Consider the following 22,269-nt stretch of genomic DNA (forward strand, 5'->3'; position numbering starts at 1 on the left):
ACATAGCTAGCTATTTAGCCTGATAAATACCTTTTGGTGTAGGCCTAAATCAGCATGTTTGTGCAACAGTATCTTCTAAATCAAAGAGGAATAGGTGAAGCTTGAATATGTTAGCTACATGAAGTAGCTAAGATAACATTTTAATGTAACCAAAGATTATAGGGTCCCCTAGGAAACCCTGACCAACACTTTGGTTCCTACCCTGTCACAATAACGCCTCTGACATTTTAATTCATTGTCATGTCAAACAACACTTTTATTCAAAGTGCCTACTTATCTTCTAACTATATAATTAGAATAATCATCATTTTTTTCCCGTTATTCCAACAGTTCGCCCAAGTGTTCTGATCTAAATCGCAAGTCAAATCGCAATTGCAACGTTTGGTTAAAAAAAAGTCCTAGATTATTTGCATGTATCGTGCAGCCCGACATGGCAGTGTGGAAATTATCTCAAATGAGTGCAGGAAATTCAGAAATATAAATTGGTTGAAGTTTATTTGAACAGTCTAAAACAATCAGAATGGAGAAAGACCCATTTTGAAATCACTTAGAATGTATGTGTTGTCACACTCCACTCATAAAGCATTATGATATTTTTGGCGTTATGTCTCCCAGCATGCACCAAGACAACTTCTTTTTAAAGAAATGTGTTGTGTCGTATTATTGCCTGTCCCAGTTTCATAGACACAGCATCATATCTATCAAGGCAGAAGTGGTGTTTTTAGTAGTATTTTATTAGGATCCCTAATTATCTGTTTTCCAAGGCAGTGGCTGCTCTTCCTGGGGTCCAAACAGGAACCAGAACACCACAAACGGAATGAATGCATAATATTCATAACACTACATACAGTGCATTCGCAAAGTACTCAGACCTCTTTTTCCACCTTTTTTTTGTTACGCTACAACCTTGTTCTAAATTAGTTCAAATAAAAAAAAAATCTTTATCAGTCTACACACAGTAACCCTATAATGACAAAGGGAAAACATGTTATTATAATTTTTCGCAAATTTATTTGTCTTTAGACCTTTTGCTCTGAGACTCGAAATTGAGCTCAGTTGCATCCTGTTTCCCATTGATCATCCTTGAGATGTTTCTACAACTTGATTGGAGTCCACCTGTGGTAAATTTAAATTGATTGGACGTGATTTGGAAAGGCACACACCTGTCTAAACTACAGGTCAAAAGTTTTACAACACCTACTCATTCCAGGGTTTTTATTTATGTTTTTACTATTTTCTACATTGTAGAATAATAGTGAAGACATCAAAACTATGAAATAACACATATGGAATCATGTAGTAACCAAAAAAGTGTTAAACAAATCTAAATATATTTTATGTTTGAGATTCTTCAAATAGCCACCCTTTGCCTTGATGACAGCTTTGCACACTCTTGGCATTCTCTCAACCGGTTTCACCTGGAATGCTTTTCCATCAGTCTTGAAGGATATTCCCATAATATGCTAGGCACTTGTTGGCTGCTTTTTTTCTCTGCGGACTCTGCGGTCCGACTCATCCCAAACCATCTCAATTGGGTTGAGGTTGGGTGATTGTGGAGGCCAGGTCATCTGATGCAGCACTCCATCACTCTCCTTCTTGGTCAAATAGTCCTAACACAGCCTGGAGGTGTGTTGGGTCATTGTCCTGATGAAAAACAAATGATAGTCCCACTAAGCCCAAATGTAGGCCTACTGAACCAGCATGGTTAACACAGCATTCTGCAGTGATACGCCATCCCATCTGGTTTGGGCTTAGTGGGACTATCATTTGTTTTTAGATAAACATTAGCATGTGTTGTTATAGTGGGTCTAGTGATCAGGGAACGACTGGAGCCTTCAGACCTGATCTTATAAGACCTTTTCACAATGAGGAAAGGACCGGCACTCGGACCTGTGAGTTAAGACGTTCTGTTATCAAGTCTTACACTTTCTAGATACTAAATGTACAAGTAAAAAAGTGTAGGACCTACTTAATAAGACTGTTGTCATTCATGGCAGTAACTGGGACATGTGGACTAGTGTCAAGATTTGAAAGTTAATTTCAGTAAATCCTCCAGTCAGACTTTAACCGGCTGGGTTTGGTTGTAGAACACGGAGTACAGAGCTTTCTACCACGAAGCCATTTCAGAACGGCATGACTTTGGTTACGATCGCATTTAAATGCACAGTGAACGGCAGACTAGTAATGGAGAAACCTCTCCTGAAAATAGCCTGGACAAATCACGCTTCGTGTTGTTGCTCTTTTCATAGTTGCTTGTTTGTTCTGAAGTAAATACAAAGATCGAAATTATGTAACTATCTGTGTATATGACAACACATACACATAGGACTATAGTTACGACTACACATACAGATAGGAATACACATACACATAGGACTATAGTTAGGACAACACATACACATAGGACTATAGTTAGGACAACACATACACATAGGACTATAGTTAGGACTGCACATACACATAGGACTATAGTTAGGACTGCACATACACATAGGACTATAGTGAGGACTGCACATACAGATAGGACTACACATTCACATAGGACTATAGTTAGGATTACACATTCACATAGGACTATAGTTACGACTACACATTCACATAGGACTATAGTTACGACTGCACATTCACATAGGACTATAGTTACGACTGCACATTCACATAGGACTATAGTTACGACTGCACATTCACATAGGACTATAGTTACGACTGCACATACACATAGGACTATAGTTAGGACTGCACATTCACATAGGACTATAGTTAGGACTGCACATTCACATAGGACTATAGTTAGGACTACACATTCACATAGGACTATAGTTAGGACTGCATATACAGATAGGACTATAGTGAGGACTGCACATTCACATAGGACTGCACATTCACATAGGACTACACATTCACATAGGACTACACATACACATAGGACTATAGTTAGGACTACACATTCACATAGGACTATAGTTAGGACTGCACATACAGATAGGACTACACATTCACATAGGACTACACATTCACATAGGACTACACATTCACATAGGACTACACATTCACATAGGACTACACATTCACATAGGACTACACATACACATAGGACTATAGTTAGGACTGCACATTCACATAGGACTATAGTTAGGACTGCACATACAGATAGGACTGTAGTTGACTGCTGAGCCCATGTAAAGTGAGAAGTACTTTTATACTTATTTTCTGTTGCCAGTGCCTTGTATGTTATAACAAAAATTAATATTTTCAACAACTGTATTTGAGAGAGAGACACTGCCTACCAAACTGATTGCAGCCTTAAGGCCTGCTGTGTGAACAAGGCTTTAGTTACAAATGAGGAATAATCTAGCTGGAACAAGTTGACGTCTCATTTCTCAGAGGCCGTGGCTTGTTGGCTAGGTATGTCCTCTCCCAGAGTCTGTCTGAGAGGGAGGAATGCTTGCTTTGGATGGGAGCCTGTAGGCCTGTAGGCCTGTAGCCTGCAGGCCTGTACTGAGCTGCTCCTGCCTTATTGCAGGCTTCCCTGGTGCTTCTTTTTTGGACATAAAAGACTGTAAAACACCAGCCAATCAGCTCCAAGTGATTTTAATTCAGGAAATCTGTTCCAAAGTATTCCCATCCATAATAGAGAGAGATATCCTATCTCTGTTGTTCCAACAGGTGTATGTCTAGCATACTGTAACATGTATAAAGTGTTGACCATCTCTCTCTCTCTCTGTTCCAACAGGTGTACTGTAACATGTAGAAAGTGTTGACCATCTCTCTCTCTCTCTCTCTCTCTCTCTCTCTGTTCCAACAGGTGTATGTCTAGCATACTGTAACATGTAGAAAGTGTTGACCATCTCTCTCTCTCTGTTCCAACAGGTGTACTGTAACATGTAGAAAGTGTTGACCATCTCTCTCTCTCTCTCTGTTCCAACAGGTGTACTGTAACATGTAGAAAGTGTTGACCATCTCTCTGTCTCTCTGTCTCTCTCTCTCTCTGTTCCAACAGGTGTACTGTAACATGTAGAAAGTGTTGACCATCTCTCTCTCTGTTCCAACAGGTCCGCTGGATGATGTACTGGATTGTGTTTGCTCTCTACACCGTAGTGGAGACCATCACAGACCTCACTGTAGCCTGGTAAGACTGAATACAGACCTCACTGTAGCCTGGTAAGACTGAATACAGACCTCACTGTAGCCTGGGGAGACTGAATACAGACCTCACTGTCGCCCGGGGAGACTGAATACAGACCTCACTGTCGCCCGGGGAGACTGAATACAGACCTCACTGTCGCCCGGGGAGACTGAATACAGACCTCACTGTCGCCCGGGGAGACTGAATACAGACCTCACTGTCGCCCGGGGAGACTGAATACAGACCTCACTGTCGCCCGGGGAGACTGAATACAGACCTCACTGTCGCCCGGGAGACTGAATACAGACCTCACTGTAGCCCGGGGAGACTGAATACAGACCTCACTGTAGCCCGGGAGACTGAATACAGACCTCACTGTAGCCCGGGGAGACTGAATACAGACCTCACTGTAGCCCGGGGAGACTGAATACAGACCTCACTGTAGCCCGGGGAGACTGAATACAGACCTCACTGTAGCCCGGGGAGACTGAATACAGACCTCACTGTAGCCCGGGGAGACTGAATACAGACCTCACTGTAGCCCGGGGAGACCATCACAGACCTCACTGTAGCCCGGTAAGACTGAATACAGACCTCACTGTAGCCCGGGGAGGCTGAAGACAGACCTCACTGTAGCCTGGGAAGGCTGAAGACAGACCTCACTGTAGCCTGGGGAGACTGAATACAGACCTCACTGTAGCCTGGGGAGACTGAATACAGACAGAAGCATTGATTTTTATGCTAATTCTTCATTTGGTTGATTGGCCTTGAATGTGTTAAACCAAACAAACAAGCCCATGTAGTTTTCCGTGTTGTCTTTGATCATCACGCTGTGCCGAAAACAATCCAGGCTTAATGAGATTTAATTGAGATTCAGTCTTATAAATTTGTTGTTCAGTTTTAATGAGGAGCGTCATGTCGGCTGGTTAATAGGATTTCAGCAGTGGATATTACACTGGCAGAAAATGAATAGCGGCGGTAAGCTAACCCAGTGCCTTTCCCTAACCCTAATGCTAACGCTAACCCCAATGCCTTTCCCTAATGCTAACGCTAACCCCAATGCCTTTCCCTAATGCTAATGCTAACCCAATGCCTTTCCCTAACCCTAATGCTAATGCTAACCCAATGCCTTTCCCTAACCCTAATGCTAACGCTAACCCCAATGCCTTTCCCTAATGCTAACGCTAACCCCAATGCCTTTCCCTAATGCTAATGCTAACCCAATGCCTTTCCCTAACCCTAATGCTAATGCTAACCCAATGCCTTTCCCTAACCCTAATGCTAACCCAATGCCTTAACCTAACGCTAATCCCAATGCCTTTCCCTAACCATAATGCTAACGCTAACCCAATGCCTTTCCCTAACCCTAATGCTAACCCTAACCCAATGCCTTTCCCTAACGCTAACCCAATGCCTTTCCCTAACCCTAATGCTAACCCTAACGCTTACCTGAACCTCAGTGAAACTATACCTAACCTTAATCTGACCCTCGTTCCTAACCCTAATGCTAACGCTACCCTAATGCCTTTCCATAACCCTAATGCTAACCCTAACCCAATGCCTTTCCCTAACCTTAATCTGACCCTCGTTCCTAACCCTAATGCTAACCCTAATGCTAACCCTAACCCAATGCCTTTCCCTAACCTTAATCTGACCCTCGTTCCTAACCCTAATGCTAACCCTAACCCAATGCCTTTCCCTAACCTTAATCTGACCCTCGTTCCTAACCCTAATGTGTTGTCAATAAGACAGAAATGAGCTGTTGGCTAAATCTTTTCTCAAGTCTACTTAGACTTTTTGTTGTACGTTGTCCCTGTTCAAATTAACATAATGCTCTCTAGGTTCCCCCTGTACTATGAGATATCTGGTCTCTCTAGGTTCCCCCTGTACTATGAGATATCTGGTCTCTCTAGGTTCCCCCTGTACTATGAGATATCTGGTCTCTCTAGGTTCCCCCTGTACTATGAGATATCTGGTCTCTCTAGGTTCCCCCTGTACTATGAGATATCTGGTCTCTCTCTCTAGGTTCCCCCTGTACTATGAGATATCTGGTCTCTCTCTCTAGGTTCCCCCTGTACTATGAGATATCTGGTCTCTCTCTCTAGGTTCCCCCTGTACTATGAGATATCTGGTCTCTCTCTCTAGGTTCCCCCTGTACTATGAGATATCTGGTCTCTCTCTCTAGGTTCCCCCTGTACTATGAGATATCTGGTCTCTCTCTCTCTAGGTTCCCCCTGTACTATGAGATATCTGGTCTCTCTCTCTCTAGGTTCCCCCTGTACTATGAGATATCTGGTCTCTCTCTCTCTAGGTTCCCCCTGTACTATGAGATATCTGGTCTCTCTCTCTCTAGGTTCCCCCTGTACTATGAGATATCTGGTCTCTCTCTCTCTAGGTTCCCCCTGTACTATGAGATATCTGGTCTCTCTCTCTCTCTAGGTTCCCCCTGTACTATGAGATATCTGGTCTCTCTCTCTCTAGGTTCCCCCTGTACTATCAGATATCTGGTCTCTCTCTCTCTAGGTTCCCCCTGTACTATCAGATATCTGGTCTCTCTCTCTCTAGGTTCCCCCTGTACTATCAGATATCTGGTCTCTCTCTCTAGGTTCCCCCTGTACTATCAGATATCTGGTCTTTCTCTCTAGGTTCCCCCTGTACTATGAGATATCTGGTCTCTCGCTAGGTTCCCCCTGTACTATGAAATATCTGGTCTCTCTACACCAGAGGACCTAGTGTATTATGGGTCAGTGTTAACACTGTGTTAATAATGTAATGCGTTGTCTCTCTCTAGGTTCCCTCTGTACTATGAGATAAAGATAGCGTTTGTTATCTGGTTGCTGTCTCCCTACACCAGAGGAGCTAGTCTCATCTACAGGAAGTGTCTCCATCCTCTACTGTCCTCAAGAGAGAGGGTAAGACTGACTGACTGAATACTGAGCACTTTGTTAATGGTGTATTGAATGTGTTTGAATATGAAGCCAAGGCAAGCAATAGAAGAATACCTTTTTGAATCCTGTATTTGTTTTTTATCCTTCTACTTAAAAAAAGCTGTCAGTTGACAAGATATTTAGCGGTTGTGTTGTCATGGGTGGACATGTTGCGTACTACAGTTGGTGTTCTGTAAATGGACTCTCTGTAACGGTTGTCGTCACCCAGGAGATAGACGAGTACATTGTCCAGGCCAAGGAGCGTAGTTACGAGACCATGGTGACCTTCGGCAAGCAGGGCCTCAGTATAGCTGCTACTGCAGCTGTCTCCGCAGCTGTCAAGGCAAGTACTGCACGAGTCCCCCACCCCCCAGCCCTTGTTACTGGCTGTGACTTTGCTAATGTGATACTTTATTGAGGAAAAATGTACTTACTGTGATATGTGGTTTTCCTACCTAGCTATCTGAAGATGAATGCCCTAACTAAGTCGCTCTGGATAAAGAGTCTGTTAACTTCTCTAGGGCCGGCGGGACGAAATCGTCCCACCTACGTAACAGCCAGTGGAATCCTGTGGCGCGTTATTCAAATACCTTAGAAATGCTATTACTTCAATTTCTCAAACATATGACCATTTTAAAGACAAGACTCTCGTTAATCTAACCACACTGTCCGATTTCAAAAAGGCTTTACAACGAAAGCAAAACATTAGATTATGTCAGCAGAGTGCCCAGCCAGAAATAATCAGACACCCATTTTTCAAGCTAGCATATAATGTCACAAAAACCCAGAAGACAGCTAAATGCAGCACTAACCTTTGATCTTCATCAGATGACACACCTAGGACATTATGTTATACAATACATGCATGTTTTGTTCAATCAAGTTCATATTTATATCAAAAACCAGCTTTTTACATTAGCATGTGATGTTCAGAACTTGCATACTTGCAAACTTCCGGTGAATTTACTAAATTACTCACGATAAACGTTCACAAAAAGCATAACAATTATTTTAAGAATTATAGATACAGAACTCCTCTATGCACTCGATATGTCCGATTTTAAAATAGCTTTTCGATGAAAGCACATTTTGCAATATTCTAAGTAGATAGCCCGGCATCACAGGGCTAGCTATTTAGACACCCAGCAAGTTTAGCACTCACCAAAGTCAGATTTACTATAAGAAAAATGTTATTACCTTTGGTGTTCTTCGTCAGAATGCACTCCCAGGACTTCTACTTCAATAACAAATGTTGGTTTGGTCCCAAATAATCCATAGTTATATCGAAATAGCGGCGTTTTGTTCGTGCGTTCAAGACACTATCCGAAAGGGTAAATAAGGGTGACGAGCATGGCGCATTTCGTGACAAAAAATGTCTAAATATTCCATTACCGTACTTGGAAGCATGTCAACCGCTGTTTAAAATCCATTTTTATGCCATTTTTCTCATAAAAAAGCGATAATATTCCGACCGGGAATCTGCGTTTAGGTAAACAGACGAAAGAAAATAAAGCATGGGGTCGACTCGGGCACGCGCCTAAGCCCATAGTACTCTGATCGGCCACTTGCCAAAAGCGATAAAGTGTTTCAGCCAGAGGCTGCCTCGATATCGTTCAGCTTTTTCCCGGGCTCTTAGAGCCTATGGGAGCGTCACGTTAGAGCAAAGATCCTCAGTCTTCAATAAAAAGAGCCCAGATGAACAACAACTTGTCAGACAGGCCACTTCCCATATAGAATCCTCTCAGGTTTTTGCCTGCCATATGAGTTCTGTTATACTCACAGACACCATTCAAACAGTTTTAGAAACTTTAGGGTGTTTTCTATCCAAAGCCAATAATTATATGCATATTCTAGTTACTGGGCAGGAGTAGTAACCAGATTAAATCGGGTACGTTTTTTATCCGGCCGTGTCAATACTGCCCCCTACCCCCAACAGGTTAAAGGACTGGCGTGTGTGTGTGTGTGTGTGTGTGTGTGTGTGTGTGTGTGTGTGTGTGTGTGTGTGTGTGTGTGTGTGTGTGTGTGTGTGTGAGAGACTCTCTATTGGGTGTAACTGGGCAAACAGCAATGCGCAGACTAGAGGTTGGCCGATTATGATTTTTCAATGCCGATACTGATTATTGGAGGACCAAAAAAAGCCGATACCGATTAATCGGCTGATTTAATTTAGTTGTGTGTATATATATATATAACTTTTTTTATTTTTTTTATAATGACAACTATACTGAATGAACACTTATTTTAACTTAATACATCAATAAAATCAATTTAGCCTCAAATAAATAATGAAACATGTTCAATTTGGTTTAAATAATGCAAAAACAAAGTGTTGGAGAAGAAAGTAAAAGTGCAATATGTGCCATGTAAAAAAGCTAACGTTTAAGTTCCTTGCTCAGAACGAGAACATATGAAAGCTGGTGGTTCCTTTTAACATGAGTCTTCAATATTCCCAGGTAAGATGTTTTAGGTTGTAGTTATTATAGGAATTATAGAACTATTTCTCTCTCTACGATTTGTATTTCATATAACTTTGACTATTGGATGTTCTTATAGGCACTTTAGTATTTCCAGTGTAACAGTATAGCTTCCGTCCCTCTCCTCGCTCCTATCTGGGCTCGAACCAGGAACAGATCGACAACAGCCACCCTCGAAGCAACGTTACCCATGTAGAGGAAGGGGAACAACTACTCCAAGTCTCAGAGCGAGTGATGTTTGAAACGCTATTAGCGCGCACCCGGCTAACAAGCTAGCCATTTCACATCGGTTACACCAGCCTCATCTTGGGAGTTGACAGGCTTGAAGTCATAAACAGCGCAATGCATTGCGAAGGGCTGCTGGCAAAATGCACGAAAGTGCTGTTTGAATGAATGCTTACGAGCCTGCTGCTGCCTACCACCGCTCAGACTGCTATATCAAATCATAGACTTAATTACAACATAATAACACACAGAATTACGAGCCTTAGGTCATTAATATGGTCGAATCCGGAAACTATCATCTCAAAAACAAAACGTTATTCATGTTACATTGCACAACCTTCAATGTTATGTCATAATTACGTAAAATTCTGGCAAATTAGTTCACAACGAGCCAGGCGGCCCAAACTGTTGCATATACCCTGACTCTGCGTGAAATGAATGTGTAGTACCCAGTTAATTTTGCCTGCTAACCTGGATTTCATTTAGCTAAATATGCAGGTTTAAAAATATATACTTCTGTGTATTGATTTTAAGAAAGGCATTGATGTTTATGGTTAGGTACAGTCGTGCAACGATTGTGCTTTTTTTTGTTGCAAATGCGCTTTTGTTAAATCATCCCCCGTTTGGCGAAGTCGGCTGTCTTTGTTAGGAAGAAATAGTCTTCACAGTTCGCAACGAGTCAGGCGGCCCAAACTGCTGCATATACCCTGACTCTGTTTGCAAGAGAAGTGACACATTTTCCCTAGTTAAAAGAAATTCATGTTAGCAGGCAATATTAACTAAATATGCAGGTTCAAAAATATATACTTGTGTATTGATTTTAAGAAAGGCATTGATGTTTATGGTTGGAGCAACGTGTACCTAAGTGATTATATGCAACGCAGGACAGGCTAGATAAATTAGTAATATCATCAACCATGTGTAGTTAACTTTTTATGGATAGGGGGCAGTATTTTCACGGCCGGATAAAAAACGTACCTGATTTAATCTGATTATTACTCCTGCCCAGAAACTAGAATATGCATATAATTGTTTGATTTGGATAGAAAACACCCTAAAGTTTCTAAAACTGTTTGAATGGTGTCTGTGAGTATAACAGAACTAATTTGGCAGGTCAAAACCTGAGAAGATTCCAAACAGGAAGCGCCCTCTCTATTTCTTGGCCTTCTTGATCATCTCTATCCAAAACAGGGGATCTCTGCTGTAACGTGACATTTTCTAACGCTCCCATAGGCTCTCAGAAGGCGCCAGAACGTTGAATGATGACTTTGCAGGCCATGGCTGAAAAACAGTAGCGCATTTGGATAGTGGTCGATCTGAGAACAATGAGACTGCATGCACGAGACGACTCCATGTTTTTATTTTTTCGTCTTTGAACGAAAACAAGGTTTCCCGGTCGGAATATTATCGCTTTTTTACGAGAAAAATCGCATAAAAATTGATTTTAAACAGCGTTTGACATGCTTCGAAGTACGGTAATGGAATATTTTGTTATTGAAGTAGAAGTCCTGGGAGTGCATTCTGACGAAGAACAGCAAAGGTAATCAAATTTTTCTTATAGTAAATCTGAGTTTGGTGAGTACCACACTTGGTGGCTGTCAAAATAGCTAGCCCGTGATGGCGAGCTATCTACTCATAATATTGCAAAATGTGCTTTCACTGAAAAGCTATTTTAAAATCTGACACCGCGATTGCATAAAGGAGTTCTGTATCTATAATTCTTAAAATAATTATGTTTTTTGTGAACGTTTATCGTGAGTAATTTAGTAAATTCACCGGAAGTGTTCGGTGGGAATGCTAGTTCTGAACGTCACATGCTAATGTAAAAAGCTGGTTTTTGATATAAATATGAACTTGATTGAACAAAACATGCATGTATTGTATAACAATGTCCTAGGAGTGTCATCTGATGAAGATCATCAAAGGTTAGTGCTGCATTTAGCTGTGGTTTTGGTTTTTGTGACATTATATGCTAGCTTGAAAAATGGGTGTCTGATTATTTCTGGCTGGATACTCTGCTGACATAATCTAATGTTTTGCTTTCGTTGTAAAGCCTTTTTGAAATCGGACAGTGTGGTTAGATAAAGGAGAGTCTTGTCTTTAAAATGGTGTAAAATAGTCATATGTTTGAAAACTTCAATTTTTCGGATTTTCGACGACTTTGTATTTCGCGCCACGCCCATCATTGGATATTGGAGCAGGTGTTCCGCTAGCGGAACGTCTAGATCAAATCAAATCAAATTTATTTTTATATAGCCCTTCGTACATCAGCTGATATTCTCAAAGTGCTGTACAGAAACCCAGCCTAAAACCCCAAACAGCAAGCAAGCATGTGAAAGAAGCACGGTGGCTAGGAAAAACTCCCTAGGAAAAACTCCCTAGAAAGGCCAAAAACCTAGGAAGAAACCTAGAGAGGAACCAGGCTATGAGGGGTGGCCAGTCCTCTTCTGGCTGTGCAGGGTGGATATTATAACAGAACATGGTCAAGATGTTAAAATGTTCATAAATGACCAGCATGGTCAAATAATAATAATCATAGTAGTTGTCGAGGGTGCAACAAGCACGTCCGGTGAACAGGTCAGGGTTCCATAGCCGCAGGCAGAACAGTTGAAACTGGAGCAGCAGCACGGCCAGGTGGACTGGGGACAGCAAGGAGTCATCATACCAGGTAGTCCTGAGGCATGGTCCTAGGGCTCAGGTCCTCCGAGAGAAAGACAGAAAGAGAGAATTAGAGAGAGCATATTTAAATACACACAGGACACCGGATAAGACAAGAGAAATACTCCAGATGTAACAGACTGACCCTAGCCCCCGACACATAAACTACTGCAGCATAAATACTGGAGGCTGAGACAGGAGGGATCAGAAGACACTGTGGCCCCATCCGATGATACCCCCGGACAGGGCCAAACAGGCAGGATATAACCCCACCCACTTTGCCAAAGCACAGCCCCCACACCACTAGAGGGATGTCTCCAACCACCAACTTACCGTCCTAAGACAAGGCCGAGTATAGCCCACAACGATCTCCGCCATGGCACAACCCAAGGGGGGGGCGCCAACCCAGACAGGAGGACCACGTCAGTGACTCAACCCACTCAAGTGACGCACCCCTCCCATGGACGGCATGGAAGAACACCAGTAGGCCAGTGACTCAGCCCCTGTAAAAGGGTTAGAGGCAGAGAATCCCAGTGGAAAGAGGGGAACCGGCAAGGCAGAGACAGCAAGGGCGGTTCGTTGCTCCAGCCTTTCCGTTCACCTTCACACTCCTGGGCCAGACTATACTTAATCATAGGACCTACTGAAGAGATAAGTCTTCAGTAAAGACTTAAAGGTTGAGACTGAGTCTGCGTCTCTCACATTGGTAGGCAGACCATTCCATAAAAATGGAGCTCTATAGGAGAAAGCCCTACCTCCAGCCGTTTGCTTAGAAATTCTAGGGACAATTAGGAGGCCTGCGTCTTGTGACCGTAGCGTACGTGTAGGTATGTACGGCAGGACCAAATCGGAAAGATAGGTAGGAGCAAGCCCATGTAATGCTTTGTAGGTTAGCAGTAAAACCTTGAAATCAGCCCTTGCCTTAACAGGAAGCCAGTGTAGGGAGGCTAGCACTGGAGTAATATGATCAAATTTTTTGGTTCTAGTCAGGATTCTAGCAGCCGTATTTAGCACTAACTGAAGTTTATTTAGTGCTTTATCCCGGGTAGCCGGAAAGTAGAGCATTGCAGTAGTCAGCCTAGAAGTAACAAAAGCATGGATAAATTTTTCTGCGTCATTTTTGGACAGAAAATTTCTGATTTTTGCAATGTTACGTAGATGGAAAAAAGCTGTCCTTGAAACAGTCTTGATATGTTCTTCAAAAGAGAGATCAGGGTCCAGAGTAACGCCGAGGTCCTTCAGTTTTATTTGAGACGACTGTACAACCATCCAGATTAATTGTCAGATTCAACAGAAGATCTCTTTGTTTCTTGGGACCTAGAACAAGCATCTCTGTTTTGTCCGAGTTTAAAAGTAGAAAGTTTGCAGCCATCCACTTCTTTATGTCTGAAACACAGGCTTCTAGCGAGGGCAATTTTGGGGCTTCACCATGTTTCATTGAAATGTACAGCTGTGTGTCGTCCGCATAGCAGTGAAATTTAACATTATGTTTTCGAATGACATCCCCAAGAGGTAAAATATATAGTGAAAACAATAGTGGTCCTAAAATGGAACCTTGAGGAACACCGAAATTTACAATTGATTTGTCAGAGGACAAACTATTCACAGAGACAAACTGATATCTTTCCGACAGATAAGATCTAAACCAGGCCAGAACTTGTCCATGTAGACCAATTTGGGTTTCCAATCTCTCCAAAAGAATGTGGTCATCGATGGTATCAAAAGCGGCACTAAGATCTAGGAGCACGAGGACAGATGCAGAGCCTCGGTCTGACGTCATTAAAAGGTCATTTACCACCTTCACAAGTGCAGTCTCAGTGCTATGATGGGGTCTAAAACCAGACTGAAGCGTTTCGTATACATTGTTTGTCTTCAGGAAGGCAGTGAGTTGCTGTGCAACAGCTTTTTCTACAATTTTTGAGAGGAATGGAAGATTCGATATAGGCCGATAGTTTTTTATAATTTCTGGATCAAGATTCGGCTTTTTCAAGAGAGGCTTTATTACTGCCACTTTTAGTGAGCTTGGTACACATCCGGTGGATAGAGAGCCGTTTATTATGTTCAACATAGGAGGGCCAAGCACAGGAAGCAGCTCTTTCAGTAGTTTAGTTGGAATAGGGTCCAGTATGCAGCTTGAGGGTTTGGAGGCCATGATTATTTTCATCATTGCGTCAAGAGATATAGTACTAAAACACTTTAGCATCTCCCTTGATCCTAGGTCCTGGCAGAGTTGTGTAGACTCAGGACAATGGAGCTTTGGAGGAATACCCAGATTTAAAGAGGAGTCTGTAATTTGCTTTCTAATGATCATGATCTTTTCCTCAAAGAAGTTCATAAATGTATTACTGCTGAAGTGAAAGCCATCCTCCATTTGCGAAGGCTGCTTTTTAGTTAGCTTTGCGACAGTATCAAAAAGACATTTCGGCTTGTTCTTATTTTCCTCAATTAAGTTGGAAAAATAGGATGATCGAGCAGCAGTGAGGGCTCTTCGATACTGCACGGTACTGTCTTTCCAAGCTAGTCGGAAGACTTCCAGTTTGGTGTGGCGCCATTTCCGTTCCAATTTTCTGGAAGCTTGCTTCAGAGCTCGTGTATTTTCTGTATACCAGGGAGCTAGTTTCTTATGACAGATGTTTTTAGGGGTGCAACTGCATCTAGGGTATTGCGCAAGGTTAAATTGAGTTCCTCGGTTAGGTGGTTAACTGATTTTTGTCCTCTGACGTCCTTGGGTAGGCAGAGGCAGTCTGGAAGGGCATCAAGGAATCTAGTTAGGTTAACTAGTGATTATGATTGATTGTTTTTTATAAGATAAGTTTAATGCTAGCTAGCAACTTACCTTGGCTTCTTACTGCATTCACGTAACAGGCAGGCTCCTCGTGGAGTGCAATGTAAAGCAGGTGGTTAGAGCGTTGGACTAGTTAACCGTAAGGTTGCAAGATCGAATCCCCGAGCTGACAAGGTAAAAATCTGTCGTTCTGCCCCTGAACAAGGCAGTTAACCCACCGTTCCCAGGCCGTCATTGAAAATAAGAATGTGTTCTTAACTGACTTGCCTAGTTAAATAAAGGTCTAAAAAATATATATCGAAAAAAATATCGGCCAAATCGGCGTCCAAATATACCGATTTCCGATTGTTATGAAAACTTGAAATCGGCCCTAATTAATCGGCCATTCTGATTTAATCGGTCGACCTCTAGCACAGAGCAGCACGTGCCAGTCCCTGGGCTAACAGCAATGCACAGAGCAGCACGTGCCAGTCCCTGGGCTAACAGCAATGCACAGAGCAGCACGTGCCAGTCCCTGGGCTAACAGCAATGCACAGAGCAGCACGTGCCAGTCCCTGGGCTAACAGCAATGCACAGAGCAGCACGTGCCAGTCCCAGGGCTAACAGCAATACACAGAGCAGCACGTGCCAGTCCCTGGCCTGTGTCATCAGGACTCAACACAGAGGGACTAGTGTTTTGTTCTCCTTTTCTACTCTTAATGGGACTGTTTTTGCTTCAGAGAGCGAGAGAGAGAGAGTTCCATGGAGGCGTCAGTCTTGTCTGTTGAAGTCAGAGGGATCTGATTGATTGTGCTGGTATTGTGTCTGACTGGTTGTAACTAACAATATGAACATGCTAGTGTTGAGCCCTGTAAAGTTTACCATGAGGACGGAATCCACACCATTTAAAACGGAATTCAACAATATTCTAAAATGTGTTGAATTTAGTAGGAAATCAACTAAATGTGTTGAATTTAGTAGGAAATCAACTAAATGTGTTAAATTTAGTAGGAAATCAACTAAATGTGTTGAATTTAGTAGGAAATCAACTAAATGTGTTAAATTTAGTAGGAAATCAACTAAATGTGTTAAATTTAGTAGGAAATCAACTAAATGTGTTGAATTTAGTAGGAAATCAACTAAATGTATTGAATATAGTAGGAAATCAACTAAATGTATTGGTTTGAACCCAGTTAATGAAAACACATAGTGATTGGTATTTTTCTACAACTTCCTGAAAGGGCACAGGAATGTCCCAGTGTGTGTTGCGTTTGTCTACCTCCCTCAGCATGTTACTGTATGTGTCAGATTACAATAACACAAACACTCCCTCGGCGTGTTACCGTAACGCTCCCTCGGCGTGTTGCCGTGACGCTCCCTCGGCGTGTTGCCGTGGCGCTCCCTCGGCGTGTTGCCGTGGCGCTCCCTCGGCGTGTTGCTGTATTTTGTCAGATTACAATAACACACACTCCCTTAACATGTTGCCGTGACGCTCCCTCGGCGTGTTGCTGTATTTTGTCAGATTACAATAACACACACTCCCTTAACATGTTACTGTAACGCTCCCTCGGCGTGTTACTGTATTTTGTCAGATTACAATAACAAACGCTCCCTCGGCATGTTGCCGTGACGCTCCCTCGGCGTGTTACTGTATTTTGTCAGATTACAATAAGATGCTGTAGCCATGATGTCATGAGGAGGCGTTTAGAGGACAGTGTTATCCCAGTGGTGACGCTAACTGTGTGTGTGTGTGTGTGTGTAGGGCCAGGGAGCGATCTCAGAGAAGCTGAGGAGCTTCAGTATGCACGACCTGACTCAGATACCCCTCGACGACGCAGCAGCCAATCAGATCTATACAGCCCATGCCGGCAACCCTGCCGTGAGCAGGAGGGCACTCGCCGCAAACTTGACCGACAGAACAGGTAGGACGTGGTGTACACACACACACACACACACACACACACACACACACGTCCTTACATGAACCCGTCACCTAGTACCTTCCGGTGGTCTGTTAATCATTGATCTGAAGTGGGATCCATTTATACCACAGTAAGGCTCTGTTCTCCACCTTCCTCAAACGTCCACATGGTTGGGTCTTCTATTGGTTCTGTTCCCCTCGGGTTAACAGAGGATCAGTACAGGGAGGGGTTGGTTCTGTTCTCCTCGGGTTAACAGAGGATCAGTACAGGGAGGGGTTGGTTCTGTTCTCCTCGGGTTAACAGAGGATCAGTACAGGGAGGGGTTGGTTCTGTTCTCCTCGGGTTAACAGAGGATCAGTACAGGGAGGGGTTGGTTCTGTTCTCCTCAGGTTAACAGAGGATCAGTACAGGGAGGGGTTGGTTCTGTTCTCCTCGGGTTAACAGAGGATCAGTACAGGGAGGGGTTGGTTCTGTTCTCCTCAGGTTAACAGAGGATCAGTGGGGCTGGACTGCTCTGGGCTGGGCTGCTCTGGGCTGGACCAGCTCAGCCATGACCTGTCAGAGGTGTGCTAGAAGACAGATAAATCCAGGATATTAAAGATCCTAATAATGGATATAGATCATTGGTGAGATGAATTCGCTGGGCTGGACTGCTCGACCAATAGGTCTCAACAGCTTCATATGATACATAGCCGTTTGCCTTGGACTGTGTGAAGACTAGCATTAAAAAACAAAAAACAACATTTCTTAGCTTACAGAAAGTTTCAATCCTCAAACAAGTATGAATATCCTTGTAGATTTTAATAGTGGCTCCAGATCCCGAGGATACTTTGAGAATGGAGAGCAGATGTGACGAGCTACAGGAACAAAGGAGAGCACTAGAGGCTGTTACTGTGTTACTGCTCCCCCTGGTGGTGGCTGGTAGAATGGCAGCTGTCGTGACTCACAACACAGAACAGACCCAGTCAGTTAGTAGTGGTCATATCCCAGTGACGATATTACAGAACAGACCAGACCCAGTCAGTTAGTAGTGGTCGTATCCCAGTGATGATATTACAGAACAGAACAGACCCAGTCAGTTAGTAGTGGTTGTATCCCAGTGATGATATTACAGAACAGACCCAGTCAGTTAGTTGTGGTTGTATCCCAGTGATGATATTACAGAACAGACCCAGTCAGTTAGTTGTGGTCGTATCCCAGTGATGATATTACAGAACAGACCCAGTCAGTTAGTAGTGGTCATATCCCAGTGATGATATTACAGAACAGACCCAGTCAGTTAGTAGGGGTCGTATCCCAGTGATGATATTACAGAACAGACCCAGTCAGTTAGTAGTGGTCATATCCCAGTGATGATATTACAGAACAGACCCAGTCAGTTAGTAGTGGTCATATCCCAGTGATGATATTACAGAACAGAACAGACCCAGTCAGTTAGTAGTGGTCATATCCCAGTGATGATATTACAGAACAGACCCAGTCAGTTAGTAGTGGTCATATCCCAGTGATGATATTACAGAACAGACCCAGTCAGTTAGTAGTGGTCATATCCCAGTGATGATATTACAGAACAGACCCAGTCAGTTAGTAGTGGTCATATCCCAGTGATGATATTACAGAACAGAACAGACCCAGTCAGTTAGTAGTGGTCATATCCCAGTGATGATATTACAGAACAGAACAGACCGAGTCAGTTAGTACTGGTCATATCCCAGTGATGATATTACAGAACAGAACAGACCCAGTCAGTTAGTACTGGTCATATCCCAGTGATGATATTACAGAACAGACCCAGTCAGTTAGTAGTGGTCATATCCCAGTGATGATATTCACAGAACAGACCCAGTCAGTTAGTAGTGGTCATATCCCAGTGATGATATTACAGAACAGACCCAGTCAGTTAGTAGTGGTCATATCCCAGTGATGATATTACAGACCAGACCCAGTCAGTTAGTAGTGGTCATATCCCAGTGATGATATTACAGACCAGACCCAGTCAGTTAGTAGTGGTGGTCGTATCCCAGTGATGATATTACATAACAGACCAGACCCAGTCAGTTAGTAGTGGTGGTCGTATCCCAGTGATGATATTACAGAACAGACCAGACCCAGTCAGTTAGTAGTGGTGGTCGTATCCCAGTGATGATATTACAGAACAGACCAGACCCAGTCAGTTAGTAGTGGTCGTATCCCAGTGATGATATTACAGAACAGACCCAGTCAGTTAGTAGTGGTGGTCGTATCCCAGTGATGATATTACAGAACAGACCAGACCCAGTCAGTTAGTAGTGGTGGTCGTATCCCAGTGATGATATTACAGAACAGACCAGACCCAGTCAGTTAGTAGTGGTCGTATCCCAGTGATGATATTACAGAACAGACCCAGTCAGTTAGTAGTGGTGGTCGACTGACCAGTCAGTTAGTAGTGGTCATATCCCAGTGATGATATTACAGAACAGACCCAGTCAGTTAGTTGTGGTCGTATCCCAGTGATGATATTACAGAACAGAACAGACCCAGTCAGTTAGTTGTGGTCGTATCCCAGTGATGATATTACAGAACAGAACAGACCCAGTCAGTTAGTAGGGTCATATCCCAGTGATGATATTACAGAACAGAACAGACCCAGTCAGTTAGTAGGGGTCATATCCCAGTGATGATATTACAGAACAGACCCAGTCAGTTAGTAGGGGTCATATCCCAGTGATGATATTACAGAACAGACCCAGTCAGTTAGTAGTGGTCATATCCCAGTGATGATATTACAGAACAGACCCAGTCAGTTAGTAGTGGTCATATCCCAGTGATGATATTACAGAACAGACCCAGTCAGTTAGTAGTGGTCATATCCCAGTGATGATATTACAGAACAGACCAGACCCAGTCAGTTAGTAGTGGTGGTCGTATCCCAGTGATGATATTACAGAACAGACCCAGTCAGTTAGTAGTGGTGGTCGTATCCCAGTGATGATATTACAGAACAGACCAGACCCAGTCAGTTAGTAGTGGTCGTATCCCAGTGATGATATTACAGAACAGACCAGACCCAGTCAGTTAGTAGTGGTCGTATCCCAGTGATGATATTACAGAACAGACCCAGTCAGTTAGTAGTGGTCATATCCCAGTGATGATATTACAGAACAGACCCAGTCAGTTAGTTGTGGTCGTATCCCAGTGATGATATTACAGAACAGAACAGACCCAGTCAGTTAGTAGGGGTCATATCCCAGTGATGATATTACCGAACAGAACAGACCCAGTCAGTTAGTAGGGGTCATATCCCAGTGATGATATTACAGAACAGAACAGACCCAGTCAGTTAGTAGGGGTCGTATCCCAGTGATGATATTACAGAACAGACCCAGTCAGTTAGTAGTGGTCGTATCCCAGTGATGATATTACAGAACAGACCCAGTCAGTTAGTAGGGGTCATATCCCAGTGATGATATTACAGAACAGACCCAGTCAGTTAGTAGTGGTTGTATCCCAGTGATGATATTACAGAACAGACCCAGTCAGTTAGTTGTGGTTGTATCCCAGTGATGATATTACAGAACAGACCCAGTCAGTTAGTTGTGGTCGTATCCCAGTGATGATATTACAGAACAGACCCAGTCAGTTAGTAGTGGTTGTATCCCAGTGATGATATTACAGAACAGACCCAGTCAGTTAGTAGTGGTCATATCCCAGTGATGATATTACAGAACAGACCAGACCCAGTCAGTTAGTAGTGGTGGTCGTATCCCAGTGATGATATTACAGAACAGACCAGACCCAGTCAGTTAGTAGTGGTGGTCGTATCCCAGTGATGATATTACAGAACAGACCAGACCCAGTCAGTTAGTAGTGGTCGTATCCCAGTGATGATATTACAGAACAGACCCAGTCAGTTAGTTGTGGTCGTATCCCAGTGATGATATTACAGAACAGACCCAGTCAGTTAGTAGTGGTCATATCCCAGTGATGATATTACAGAACGGACCCAGTCAGTTAGTAGTGGTCGTATCCCAGTGATGATATTACAGAACGGACCCAGTCAGTTAGTAGTGGTCGTATCCCAGTGATGATATTACAGAACAGACCCAGTCAGTTAGTAGTGGTCGTATCCCAGTGATGATATTACAGAACAGACCCAGTCAGTTAGTAGTGGTTGTATCCCAGTGATGATATTACAGAACAGACCCAGTCAGTTAGTTGTGGTCGTATCCCAGTGATGATATTACAGAACAGACCCAGTCAGTTAGTAGTGGTTGTATCCCAGTGATGATATTACAGAACAGACCCAGTCAGTTAGTAGTGGTCATATCCCAGTGATGATATTACAGAACAGACCAGACCCAGTCAGTTAGTAGTGGTGGTCGTATCCCAGTGATGATATTACAGAACAGACCAGACCCAGTCAGTTAGTAGTGGTGGTCGTATCCCAGTGATGATATTACAGAACAGACCAGACCCAGTCAGTTAGTAGTGGTCGTATCCCAGTGATGATATTACAGAACAGACCAGACCCAGTCAGTTAGTAGTGGTCGTATCCCAGTGATGATATTACAGAACAGACCCAGTCAGTTAGTTGTGGTCGTATCCCAGTGATGATATTACAGAACAGACCCAGTCAGTTAGTAGTGGTCATATCCCAGTGATGATATTACAGAACGGACCCAGTCAGTTAGTAGTGGTCGTATCCCAGTGATGATATTACAGAACAGACCCAGTCAGTTAGTAGGGGTCGTATCCCAGTGATGATATTACAGAACGGACCCAGTCAGTTAGTAGTGGTCGTATCCCAGTGATGATATTACAGAACAGACCCAGTCAGTTAGTTGTGGTCGTATCCCAGTGATGATATTACAGAACAGACCCAGTCAGTTAGTAGTGGTCGTATCCCAGTGATGATATTACAGAACAGAACAGACCCAGTCAGTTAGTAGGGGTCATATCCCAGTGATGATATTACAGAACAGAACAGACCCAGTCAGTTAGTAGTGGTCATATCCCAGTGATGATATTACAGAACAGAACAGACCCAGTCAGTTAGTAGTGGTCATATCCCAGTGATGATATTACAGAACAGACCCAGTCAGTTAGTAGTGGTCATATCCCAGTGATGATATTACAGAACAGACCAGACCCAGTCAGTTAGTAGTGGTGGTCGTATCCCAGTGATGATATTACA

General features: G+C 43.1%; 1 protein-coding gene across 1 annotated transcript in view; it reads left to right on the forward strand.

Annotated features, from left to right (window-relative positions):
* The window catches only part of LOC106594288 (receptor expression-enhancing protein 3), a 43,321-nt gene that overhangs the window by 14,664 nt on the left and 6,388 nt on the right, over positions 1 to 22,269 (forward strand). The window contains exons 3-6 of the mRNA XM_045701198.1: positions 4,053 to 4,129; positions 6,918 to 7,038; positions 7,283 to 7,396; positions 16,937 to 17,096. Coding sequence (XP_045557154.1) covers positions 4,053 to 4,129; positions 6,918 to 7,038; positions 7,283 to 7,396; positions 16,937 to 17,096 — 472 coding nt within the window. The remainder of the gene's footprint in view (positions 1 to 4,052; positions 4,130 to 6,917; positions 7,039 to 7,282; positions 7,397 to 16,936; positions 17,097 to 22,269) is intronic.

The sequence above is a fragment of the Salmo salar genome, chromosome ssa18, assembly GCF_905237065.1.
Source record: "Salmo salar chromosome ssa18, Ssal_v3.1, whole genome shotgun sequence".
Lineage (NCBI taxonomy): Eukaryota > Metazoa > Chordata > Actinopteri > Salmoniformes > Salmonidae > Salmo > Salmo salar.